General features: G+C 52.1%; 3 protein-coding genes across 3 annotated transcripts; 2 read left to right on the forward strand and 1 right to left on the reverse strand.

Moving 5' to 3' along the window:
* Positions 1–3250: 3250 nt before the first annotated feature.
* AtWU_06146 (uncharacterized protein) lies at positions 3251–5767 on the reverse strand (the record flags this gene model as incomplete). Its single annotated transcript, XM_035501256.1, has 1 exon — positions 3251–5767. The coding sequence occupies one exon, from the start codon at positions 5765–5767 to the stop codon at positions 3251–3253; it is 2517 nt and encodes an 838-aa protein (XP_035357149.1).
* A 969-nt stretch (positions 5768–6736) lies between these two features.
* AtWU_06147 (putative pyrimidine 5'-nucleotidase) lies at positions 6737–7717 on the forward strand (the record flags this gene model as incomplete). Its single annotated transcript, XM_035501257.1, has 5 exons — positions 6737–6811; positions 6875–6887; positions 6950–6985; positions 7051–7476; positions 7545–7717. The coding sequence occupies 5 exons, from the start codon at positions 6737–6739 to the stop codon at positions 7715–7717; spliced, it is 723 nt and encodes a 240-aa protein (XP_035357150.1).
* Positions 7718–8175: 458 nt separating this feature from the next.
* Positions 8176–12428, forward strand: AtWU_06148 (putative dynactin; the record flags this gene model as incomplete). The annotated part of the gene is made up of 2 exons (XM_035501258.1): positions 8176–8613; positions 8679–12428. The coding sequence occupies 2 exons, from the start codon at positions 8176–8178 to the stop codon at positions 12426–12428; spliced, it is 4188 nt and encodes a 1395-aa protein (XP_035357151.1).
* Positions 12429–12468: the final 40 nt, after the last annotated feature.

The following is a 12468-nucleotide window of genomic DNA, read 5'->3' on the forward strand; positions in this document are numbered from 1 at the left end:
CCTCAACCTCGATTGCGTTCATCCTAGTCGTCCCTGCACGGCTCCACCCGGCTTGCCCGTTTCGGGTCTGCAAGCGAGAAATCCCGGTCCCGTCTTGTAGATCACGTGTGTGTGTTGTCATCACGCTGTATTCGTCTTACTGTATTTAGATACACAGTACTCATGCCTCAGGCTCAATAATAACCTCCCAAGGAGATAACTTACGTAGCTACACAATTACACACATCAATGCAACTGCCGCTGCATCTGCATCTGCATCTGCACTTCATCAATCAATCATGTATCCCCGGTTTGTGTCGGACACACACACCAGCTCGGAAGCTCCAGGAAAGCAACTGAGCTGTTTGCCATCCACAGCTCGACACCTGTAGGTACCGGGGCAAAGCAGCCAGCGCGCCATGCCCATCCACTCATCATCATTGGTTGTGGCTATTTTGAAAGGGTATTGTTCCACCAGGTAAGGTACATCATCACTCTTTTTTTTCCCTCTCCCGGGGAACTCGGGAGGGCAGGAAGAAGATAGTAAGGTAGATGCCTGGGAATCGAGGGAGAGAGAGGGGGTGTGGCCCGGTTGGCTGCTGGCTGGCTGGCTCCCTCCCCATTTGCCACTGGCGTCGTCCTTGTCTGTCTGTCTATCCATACCATTCCAGTCAGACCGGCTGGGGATACCTTATACCTTGATGGGTGCTATGGAGACGGATGGAATCCTACTACCTATTCTACCCAGCTATAGCATATACGAGAAAACTAAGACAGATATACGTATACAGTAGGGATGAAAATAGATATAGCGATAGATAGATAATGAGTAACTAGTCATGTGCCAACCTACCCAACCTGACAAACAAGACAGCCACCCAACACAGACCCCAAATTTAACTAACCAAGTTAAGTCTGATAAACAGAACAGACAGACATACACAAGTGAAACGAATCAAGTAAGACCCCGAAATCCTGAGACAAGTGATAAACCCACCTTGCGTCACCGTGTATCATGACTTGGGCCTTTTCCCTCTTTTTCTTTTTATTTTTCTCCGCCCGGGACTGAGTAGTACTAAGTATCCCATCGATCGATTTCATCCATGGCAAGGGGAATTCCCTGTGTCACAGTCAAGCTTGGTGATCACGATCATTCTACTTTCACCTTTTACCACTAAGGTAAGTATCTATCTAGTGTCTAGCCTACCCGGGGACATCCAATGGTAGAATATTTCTGGATCCGTGGACCAACAGACACTCTTCCATCGCTCCGTGTGTGCGTGAGTGTGGGTGTGTCGGAGGAATTGGGGATGATCAACGTTGATGTTAAGGTTTGGGTTATACAATTGTATTACGGGTTGTCTTGAATTGATTGATCACTTTGTAATGGGCTCTCGATATAGAAGACTACAATATATGGACTCGATGATGATGTAGACAGAACATAGTATTATCCATCCCTCAGGTACTATTTACACAAGTACCTACAGTAAGTATCTATGATGCCAATAATAAAAAAAAAAGTCCCAAGTAAGACAAGACAAAAAGACAGACAGATACCGGACGTAAGGATACAAATCCTCTCTGTCCTGTCCTGTTCTAACATCGTCTGCCTGCAGCAACCCACCGTTGATCACTGATGTAACCACTTCACTATAACCCACAGCCCACAACCCACCACAATAATGGCATGACAATCTACACTATATCTAACTCAACATGAAGGAAGATTAGCGATGATTTAAATTGAAAATAATATTCGTGGTGAAGATCAAGTAAGGTGAAGGTGATGTGAAAGTGAGGAAGATCAGCCAACGATCGAAGAGAGATATATTTCGTCGACGTCATCTATCGGCGACATGGGATGTGGGTCTGGATATCACCATCATTTCATGGTAAGAAGTTACTTGCTTTACATGTTTAGTACTCTGTAAGTTACTTTGCATATCGACATTGCATGTAAGTACTTTGGGGTATGTATGTATGCTCTGAGAATAGGTACTAAGTGGTGGTGTGTTGTTCATTTCTATATTTGCATATTAAGGTGGTGGGCTACTCTGTAGCTGGTAAGTAACATTACATACAGAAACACATATAATGCTATAGCCAACATCAGGATAAATAATAGCAGCAGTGACCGTTAAAACACCAAATAGACTAACTCAAACAAAAATAAGCGCCAAAAATACTACTACTTTAAACCCTTGTCCATTTACTGTATACACCTCCGTGCTGTTACTACTGCGTACTCTAATCCATGAAGAACTGATATGAAGACTGGCACTTACCTTTCACAGTATAGACTAGATACTACTACCGATCGATCCCCTCAACTCTTAACTAAACGAATCTACCTAAAACCGACAACTACTCTAGTAACCTCTTAGTTAATACACAGTTTCCACTTAACTAATCTATTCTTTGCTGCCTGCAGAATTTTCTCGAATAACCAACTGAACCAAGCATATAAATGCCGCTGAGGAATCCACTACATTAGATGAACCCCCCTTTCCCCATTCAAACTAACTAACCAAGTCAACTACTATTAACTTCTGTCCACACACGGAAGCCATACCATACCATGTCACATCCAACCGTTGACCATCAATGCGATATGATCGATACATAACTTGATATTGTTTAAATGAATAACTTGATGAACCAATTCTGTTCTTTCATGTTCTTCCCGTCCGTGAGGAGATTTCCTAACATGACCGGAGGAGGCATGTCTGTTTCCCTATCTACCCAAGGAGTAAGGAGGTTACTATACACCTAACCTAGTACCCCTTGTCTCAGTTGTCTTTTCTATTCTCGGGTATCTTGTCTGCTTGCTATCTTCCAATTTGAATACCGATAATCTACCAGTGTAATGGCCACGGTAGGTTGATGATCTTGTATTTTATACCTCCCTCGGAACCTGTCAACAGCCGTCTTGCGATGATGAAGCCATTGTGTTGTGGAATCAATCATGTCACTTGACACCCGATTTCTATACAATTTGTAGTGGTATTTCTGATGCAAGAGATCATGCGGCTATTCATTTCTTTCTTATTCTTCCCCCCTCTCTCTCACCCCTCATAGTGATGTGCTGCTATACTATGGTACAGGATGCTCGACACATCCAAATACAAAACGCTTTTTAGATACAACAGAATTCAAATCAATCAAAGGCAATTGATATATCCGAGGCGAATGCACCAAATACAATCAATCAATCAATCATTGTGGGCCATCATCTCCATGTCCACGTGGTCATTATAGTATGATACGATCAGTAGCGTTGAGGTACTCGGTGGACTACGTCCCTTCCCCCGTCAAGGATGACCCTCTCCGCTGGGTTACTGCCCTCGTAGTAGCGCTCATCCCGCACAGGGCGCGTAGCAACGTATACAGGCCGCTCAATGTATTCTCTCGGCTGCCGAGCAGCAGCATCATCCATGTAGACGCTCACGTCTCGACCGCTCGGGCGCACGCTCTCCACCCGCTGGATCATCGGCGGCTCCTCGTACCGACTAGTGGGCGGGCGCACACTCGGCATCCGGACGATCCGCTCCCGGGGAAGCTCGGCCTCGTCCAGGTAAGGGGGACGGCGAGTCCCGTATTCCGTCACTTGCACGCTGGCACTACGGGGAAACGGCTCTCGTTCATCCAAAGCCCCAGTATACGGTCGCCGTTCGCTGGGAGCCGGACGAGCGTAGTCGGTGACTCGTCGGTAGGCAGTTGGAGGAGGTGGCATGTCCTGCACGTATCGCCGACCGCCATACGGATCCTCAAGAACAGACGCCGCTCGCACGCTTGCCGGGCGCAGTGGTGTACGGTCGTCGTAGACGTCACTTCTGGGTAGTCGAGTAGAGGGCGGAGGCATAGCCTGCAGTCTTGGAGCAGGCAACGTCTCATAGTACTGATTGCCATGCTCGTCAACCACTATCCGACGCGGTGGAGGCGCCATCACCCGTGCTGCAGGTTCCTCTTCATAGTAAGCATCATGATATCGTGGTGAGTTGGGCGATTCGCCAGCCGGAATATAACGTCTCGTAGGAGGTGGCTGCGCCAGCTCATCATAGTATCGAATTCTCTCAGGTGGTGGACGCTCAACAATAGCATAAGACCCGGCCCGCACCGACTGGGGACTGGCTTGGTCAACATATTCACGAGCATACTCGGGTTGCCGAGCCTGATGCAAGCTGGCAACTCTGCGCAAGTCTTGATCGTCCCGGACTGGCCGGCGAGCACTAAGTCTCGAAAGGGTGCGCTGAATTCCAGGCTCAGCATGGGGCTCGTACACCTCGTACTCATATGCCGGTTCCCTAATCTGTGGTTCTCTCCGTTCTAATACTGGAGTGTAGCGCGGGGAAGCAATGTCAATGTACACTGGTCTTTCCTGTGGCTGGCGGGTCCGGTAAGCGTGTTGAGTGTCTGTGAATGGCGGAGGTGAGACGGGCTCTTCCTTGATGAATGCTTCTTCGACATGGGCCGCTGCTGGCGCTCTAGTATACGATGGACGACCTCTGTCATCCTGCAACCTCCTACGTTTCCTAGACGTCAATGGCTGAGCAGGAACCTCAGGGCTAACATGGCGCTCTGGACCGTAATCCGGACGCGAGTCTTTTAGTTGATGGACTGAGGGCACCTTGGCGATGGCTAAGGGGGAGACTCTGGACGGCTGCGGAGCAGCAGGCGACGTTATGTGGTTTCGCACAATTCTTACATCGCCTCCCCGCGAGAGTGACCTCCGAGACCGACGATGCCGCTCGGGCACTCGATCTTCCGGTGCTCGTCGTTTTGTCCCGTTCGCATAACCCCGTTGAGACCCATAATTATCGTCCCTCTCCATAGGCGCTACCCCGGGGGCCGGTGGTGAATACTCTGGTTCTTCATACGTGTCGGTCGGCTGGTCGGGTTCGGGATATTTGCGGACGGCGACGTCCACCTCAGCATGGTGCGGCTGCCTCTGATCATAGGGTACTAGGTGGCCTGCCACGGGGTAAGTATCTTGCACATCCTGATCCGATCCAGTTCTGTTGAGGGCTTCAAGCCGTTGCAACTCATCTGAAAAGTTCTCTGCTGGAGCTTCAGTAGCCAGCTCCTCCGAATTAGACTGGGGAGCTGGAGACTGCCTCTGCGGCTCGCCCTGTTGGGGAGAGTCAGGGGCTCTACTGGAGTAGAACGAGTTCTCGTCAAAAGAGTCACCGGGCTCTCCAGCACCAGGTGCATCCACGGACGGAGACGGTTTGACCATCTCAAAGGCCTTCACTAGCACATCAGAAACGTCAAAGTCTGGTTTTGTGTCTTGGAGAGAGGCCTTCTGCCTCGAATCCTGCCTTTTCTGTTCCAACTGTTCCCGCAGCACTCTCTCCACCCGCTGCCGCTGTAGTTGTATCTCAGCTCTGACTAGATCATCTGACTTGGTCAAAAATATGGGATCAATCTCCGAGGCAGGCTTAGGGACTAAACGCGACGGCCCGGTCGCGCCGGAAGGAGCACTTCCTGCACTGGGAGGCTGCGATGTCGCCGGCCTCTGAGCCAACGGAGCGGACGGAGGAAGCTGGGGTTTCGGGGGAGACTTGAGTTGGTCACCCGATTTTACCTGGGTGGGAGTCGAGACAGGGGGGCCTCGAGAGGCGGGCTTGCGCACGAACTGCTGGGGAACCTTCAATCTAGGGTGAGTTCCAGAAAAGATATCGTCACTTATTTTCAAAATCTTTTCATACTCCTGCATCTCCTCACTTGCAGGCAGCCTGGTAGGTATATTACTACCTGAGGCCGGCGAAATCTGGGCTGTTGCCATGGTCTAAAATAAGAAATAATACCCGGAGGACCGACAAAAAAAAACTTAAGTTGCTCCGAGAAGAGCTGTTTTGTCACACCAGACACCAGTAGACCGAATCAGTTTCCTGCATCAGCTTTTCTTTCGGCTGTAGCACTTTAATGCAATTCACTGCCTCACTTGACTTGGCTGAGGGAGACTAGAATGGGTGGCCAAGAGTGAGGAGTGTATAATATTGAGTATGAGGGAGGGTGAGCGAGAGGGAAGGATGGGGGGGGGGGGGGGAAAAGGAAAGGGAAGGGAATGGGAGGGAAGGACGGTGATGGCGGTGGATGGATGATGGATGGAGGTGCGGGAAGTACGTGGACGGGGGCGGTTTGCAGAGGAGAAAAGGCGAGGCCAGCTTCGTCGAGGCGGCCAGCTTGCAAAGGCACCGCGCGCACCGCTAGTTTCTTTCTTAGTCACTTCCCAGCGCATTCACACATGGCTTGATTGGATGTACAGGTCTGTTTGATCCCCGAATGAGAGGAAATCAAATCTCCCTGGTAGATATGGCCGTCTACCCAAGTCAGCCGACAGACAGCGGGTTCGGTGAAGCAAACGCAAGAAAATGTTGACCCCGAGCCTAGTACTAATTAATGTAAAAGAACCTGGTCGGGGAATCAAAAAGGAAATAGTAGCAGCAGCAGCAGTGTAAGTGGAAATGCCGCGCCGGCTGCTCCCGCCATCGCCGGAGGGAGTCATTCGGTTTCGCGGTTCCTGTTGCGCCGTATGGCCCCCCCTCCCCTCTCTCGCTTTTCTTTCGCTGGTGGCATTAATGTGTCTGCGATGAATCATTCAGCCCTGCGCTCTCTCTTGCGAATTCCTTTCGCTCCCAGAACATATCACGTCCAACCCTCCTCTCCATTCCTCCGCTGCAATCTCTTCTGCCACCGCCCGACTTCCTTTTCTCCGCATCGCAACAGTATACCTTCATACCCCCGACGAACAATGGCCACCACCAACAGTCCGGCCAGTGCGCCGCTGGACCCTCGTCCGGTCTTCTTCTTTGACATTGACAACTGCGTATGTTGACGCATTTCTCATCTCCCAGTCTACCTTTCGTCACTGACCTGAGTGTGATCGCAGCTCTACTCCAAAGGTGGGAATTTCGCGAACCGAGGTATTGATCGCAGGACATACTGACAAAACTACTCCGTGAAGGGTGCAACATCCACGATGAGATGCAGAAATTGATCAGTGAGCCACTGCGACCGCACTCTAACTTATATATATGCGCTGACCCAATCATCATCTTCTTCTAGACCAATTCTTTATCAAGCACCTGTCCCTGAATGCCGATGACGCACACATGCTCCACATGAAGTACTACAAGGAATACGGTCTCGCCATTGAAGGTCTTACGCGCCATCACAAGATCGACCCCCTGGAATTCAACCGCGAAGTGGACGATGCGCTGCCGCTCGACGATATCCTCAAACCGGACCCCAAGCTGCGCCAGCTGCTCGAAGACATTGACCGCAGCAAAGTGCGAATGTGGCTTCTCACAAACGCCTATGTGACCCATGCGAAACGGGTGGTGAAGTTGCTGCAGGTGGACGACATGTTTGAGGGCATCACATACTGTGACTATGGCAATTTGCCGTTGGTGTGCAAACCCAGCCAGGCTATGTATGAGAGGGCGGAAAAGGAGGCCGGAGCTTCCAGCACGTCAGAGTGCTACTTTGTTGGTGAGTTGTTCCTTAAATAACCTGCCTCACTGTACAAGCCCAGATTAAGTGCTGACCACTATGCTCAGATGACTCCGGTCTGAATTGTACTCATGCTGCCGCCCGGGGTTGGGCCGTGGCTCATCTCGTTGAGCCTGGGATTCCCCTCCCCCACGTGCCGGCCTCGCAATATATGATTCGCAGCCTGGAGGAACTTAGGACCTGCTTCCCCGACTTGTTTAAGTCCAAACAGGAAGTATAGATTCAGTCACTTCATGCGATAGATAGATTTTATAGATGTGCACGGCCTCTTGGGTTTCAAGATGTCACGAAGACTATGAGCGATATTATCATTCTGACTTTGACGGGTTCTTATCTTGGGTACAGGCACATACTCTAAAATTCATGAATGCACATATAGTGTAATTGATACTCACGAGAATATGACCATTTCAATAGCGCACACTGCAAATTCAAAAATAGTGTAGTCGAATGTAGTCAAAGAAAGCAGACCAGTCAAGGTGAAGATAGACGTAGGGCTACTGTATATCTTTCTGCCTCAGGCATAAACAACCGTGCACGAGTCGCGTCCTGAGGCTCCGAACGGGGGAGCTTCCCCGTACAGACACCATCAACAAGACAACAACATCCCATTCCCCTCCCTCTTCCACGACAGGACAATCCTGCACCGGGGCTTTCTATCGGCCTGAATGCTTCAATATGGCTGACCTATCTCCGGGCCATGTGGTCACTTTGACCGACGGTCGGCAGGCCACCGTTCGGTTTGTTGGCTCGACACAATTCGCTGCGGGAGACTGGATCGGCGTGGAATTGGACGAGCCCACGGGCAAGAACGATGGCTCAGTCCAAGGAGAACGATACTTCGACTGCGAACCGGGATTTGGCATGTTCGTCCGGCCCACTGCCATCGCTGCAATTGTTGAACAGCCCGCTCGACCGACTAAGCCGGCCGCCCCTAAGGGGAATGCCACCACCACCCCGGCCAGCCGAAGTCGCGCCCAAAGTGGTGTCACTCCAGGGAACACCGGACTCAAGAGACCGACTTCTCTGTCATCTGCGACTGCAAAGAGACATAGCGCCGGGGCTTCAAGTCCGACCTCGGCCCTGAGAGGAGCCGCTCAACGCTTGTCAACAAAGGTATTGTACCGTCCCTCTAGCACGCCAATAGTAATATTAAGAAGCTAATGCTGGTCGCACGATAGTCTCCTACAAAGTCACCGACGAAGCCCGCCTCCACCCCCCTCTCGAACAGATCATCTGCAAGCAGCACACCGCGGCCGTCTGCGGTGGCACCCAAGACTCGGACATCCATCAGCTCCAAGACGTCTATGGGCCCGCCCGCTCCTCCTTCGGCGACAACTCGCGCATCACGACCTTCGATATCCGCACCAGCGAGCAGGACAGGCAGACCCAGTGTCCAGGGTACAGCGTCGGCACCGTCAGGATTGACAAAGCGACCTGTGCTCCGGCCCACGGGCTCAAACAAAGCATCGGAAGAAGCAGAAAGTGTGGCAAGCCCTCAGTCTGAGGAATTGGAGACAAGCTCCCATGATGTCGAAGAGGAGGGCGCAGATGACGCGGATCTGGCGCCTAAGGCTCCGAAGCCCACACCGAGTTCTTTGCGGACAGCTACCAGCCAAAGACCCCAACCCACTCCGTCACATCGACAGTCGCTAAGTGGAAATGTTGTAGCAAGGGAGCTGGATGAGCTGAAAACCAAGCTCCGGGTCATGGAAAAGAAACGGGCTGACGACCGCGAGAAGCTAAAGACTTTGGAACAACTTCAGTCGGAACGAGACAAGTTCGAAGGCATCATCCAGAAGCTGCAAGCGAAGTATCAGCCGCAGCAGCTTGAGATTAACGAGCTACGGAAGAAGCTGAAAGATTCGGAAGCGAGGCTCGAGGAAGTCGAGCGACTCCAGGCGGAACATGATTCGCTTATGGAAATGGCCACTCTGGACCGCGAAATGGCGGAAGAGACCGCGGATGCTTTCAAGCACGAAGTGGAGACTCTCAGGTTGAGGGTTGAAGAGCTCGAACTGGAAGCGGAGGTTCTGCGCGAAGAAAATGAGGAACTTGGCCAGGTCATGAGCCCGGAAGAAAAGTCCAGCCATGGATGGTTGCAGATGGAGAAGACGAATGAGCGTCTTCGAGAGGCTCTTTTACGCCTCCGTGATATGACCCAGCAGCAGGAAGCGGAACTCAGGGATCAAGTCAAGGAGCTTCAGCAGGATTTGGAGGAATATACCGCCATCAAGTCTAAATATGAGAAGACAAAACAGAAGCTGCTCGTAGCGGAAAACAATGTGGAACACCTGAAGCAGCAATTGGAGACGGCCCTGGGAGCTGAAGAAATGATCGAGGAACTTGCCGACAAGAACATGCGTTATCAGGAGGACATCAACGAATTGAAAGCAGCCATTGAGGATCTGGAGGCTCTGAAAGAGATCAACGACGAACTTGAATACAACCACATCGAGACGGAGAAACAGCTGCAGGAGGAGATTGACTACAAGGATGGTCTCTTCACTGAGCAAAGTCGCCGGCTCGCCCAGCAAGACGAAGTCATCGAGGATCTAGAATACACGCTTGTCCGCTTCCGAGAGCTAGTCTCTACTCTGCAGGGAGACCTGGAAGATATGCGTGCATCCCAACAGATCTCCGAAGCAGAGGCTACTGACCTCTCCACGCGCTCCCGGGCCATGATGGACCTCAATCTTAAGCTTCAGGCCTCGGTTTCAAAGGCGCAAACGAAGACAATCGACATTGAACTCAACCGTATGGAAGCAGAGGAAGCGGCGCAGCATTTGTCCATTACCAAGCTGTATCTTCCCGAATACTACGAGAGTGAGCGGAATGCCATTCTCGCGCTTCTGCGCTTCAAGCGCGTGAGCTTCAAGGCGACTTTGATGACCAGCACTTTCCGTGAGAAGGTTTCCGAACAGGCGTCTGTATCTACTCCCCTCGAAGACCTCTTCATCGCCCACGAGGTCATGGAGAAGCTCTTGTATATTGCTTCTCTCTGCGATCGGTTTGTGAACTACATCACAAACTGTTCTTCCGAAGGGTTTGAGACTATGAAAGGAGCCTTGTTCGAGATGGAGCCGGTTGAGCGCACCTTAAACTTCTGGTTGGAAGCTCTGAAGAAGAACGACGTGAACATGAAAAAGTGTGCTGTTGAGCTGCAGCGGTCTATTGCACTCTTGTCCCATCTCACCGAGACTCTTCTTCCCAGCTCCTTAGAAACGTTCGCCGACGAGCTGTGCATGCGCTCCATGTTGGCCCAGGCCTACACCGACCACGCAGCCTCGGCAATCTCACGTCTCAAGTCGCTGTTCCAGTCGAAGCTTGTGGTGCCAGAAGGCGGCGACGAAGAGCACACCTTCCTATACAACAAGATGGAAGGACTCGTGTCTCAAGCTCGTGGTCTTAAGGTGGCCATGGGAAAGATCAACCGCTCCCTGGAAGATCTTCGCTCGAGGTCTCTTGCTCTCTCGCAGGACGTTGTCGGCCCTTTCAAACAAGCTGAAGAGGCCGCCAAAGACTTGTCAGATTTGACTCGCCAGATTGGAGAGAACATCGTTTTCCTTATCATCGACGAAAGCCGCACACAGCCTCTATCCCTGGAAGAAGCATTAAACACCATGTCTCAGATCTCCACCCTCTACGCCCAGCCCTCCGAAACAGGAACCGAAAGCAGCGACACGATGTTCCTCATCGGCAACCGACTCCGCAGCCTGGGCGGCCTCCTCGAGGAGCTCGACTCCATCACGTCCGATCTCTCCATCACGACAGAATTCGAGCGGCGTCCCTCCCCATGGACCGTCCGTTCCGCCGAGCTCAAATCCAACAAAACTATCTCCCCCGACGCCGACGAAGAGATTCGTCGCCTGAAGAACGAGATCCACGAAGCATCCACCGCCCTCGGCGTCAAAGACCAAGCCATCGAAGAGCAAGCCATCAAGGTCGAGCTCGTCGAGTCCCGGATGCGCGAAGCCAGCAAAAAGGCATCAATGGTGAAAGACCTAGAAGCCGAGCTGGAGAAGATCCGCACCCGAGAAACCGAACTCACCTCCACCGTTGAAAAGCAACGCAAAGACCTCGAAGCCCTCGAAGCCGAGCGCGACGAGATCAAATCCCGCCTCGACAAAGTCAAACGCATCTCCGGCACCACCGGCGCCACCACAACCGAAGGCATCGCCGTCGACGCCGGCGTCTCTCTGGCCACCATGCGCGAGAACGAAGCCCTGCGCGCCGAAGTCGAGAGCCTCCAGGCCGCCGTCCGCTACCTCCGCGAAGAAAACCGACGCGCCAACATGCTCGACCCCTTCTCCGTCCAACGCTCAGCAGACCTCTACTCCTGGCTCGACGTCCCTCTCACCTCTGCCCCAACCACAACCACAACCCCCACCACCGAAAAGCTCCACCAAACCGCCCACGAAAGCAGAGAAGTCTTCACCCACCTCCTCAAACTCACCAAAGACTCCAACATCTGCGACCTCAAATCCACCCTCACCTCCAACTCCACCAATACCCGAACAGGCTGGCGCCCCTCCAAAACCAAACTCCGCTACCAAGTCCTCCGCCAGCGCGAAAACTTCTCCCGCTGGGCCGAATGGCGCGACGAAATCATCTCCCACGAGCGCGAACAAGACCGCGTCGCGGCCGCCAAGAAAGACCGACTGGCTCGCGAGCAGGATCGTGATCGTGCGCGTGGCCATATGCCACGGAACTCGGCTTACGGGGCGAATTTCCCTCAGGGGTTAGGTCATGGGATGATGGGTCGCGCGTGGCAGATCCTGGGCATGGAGCATGAGGGGAGGAAGGCCGCTGCTGGTGGTGCTGTTTCTCCATCTGCTATTGGGGTTGCTATTAGTGATGAGAATCTGGGAGGAGCAGGGGATGTTGATGTTGATGGGGATGGGGAAGCGGCGCTGGCGTCGTTTGATTAGGTTGTTGTATTTATGCAAATATTTGGACTTGAATGTAACT

Source organism: Aspergillus tubingensis (assembly GCF_013340325.1).
Source record: "Aspergillus tubingensis WU-2223L DNA, scaffold_7, whole genome shotgun sequence".
Taxonomy (NCBI): domain Eukaryota; kingdom Fungi; phylum Ascomycota; class Eurotiomycetes; order Eurotiales; family Aspergillaceae; genus Aspergillus; species Aspergillus tubingensis.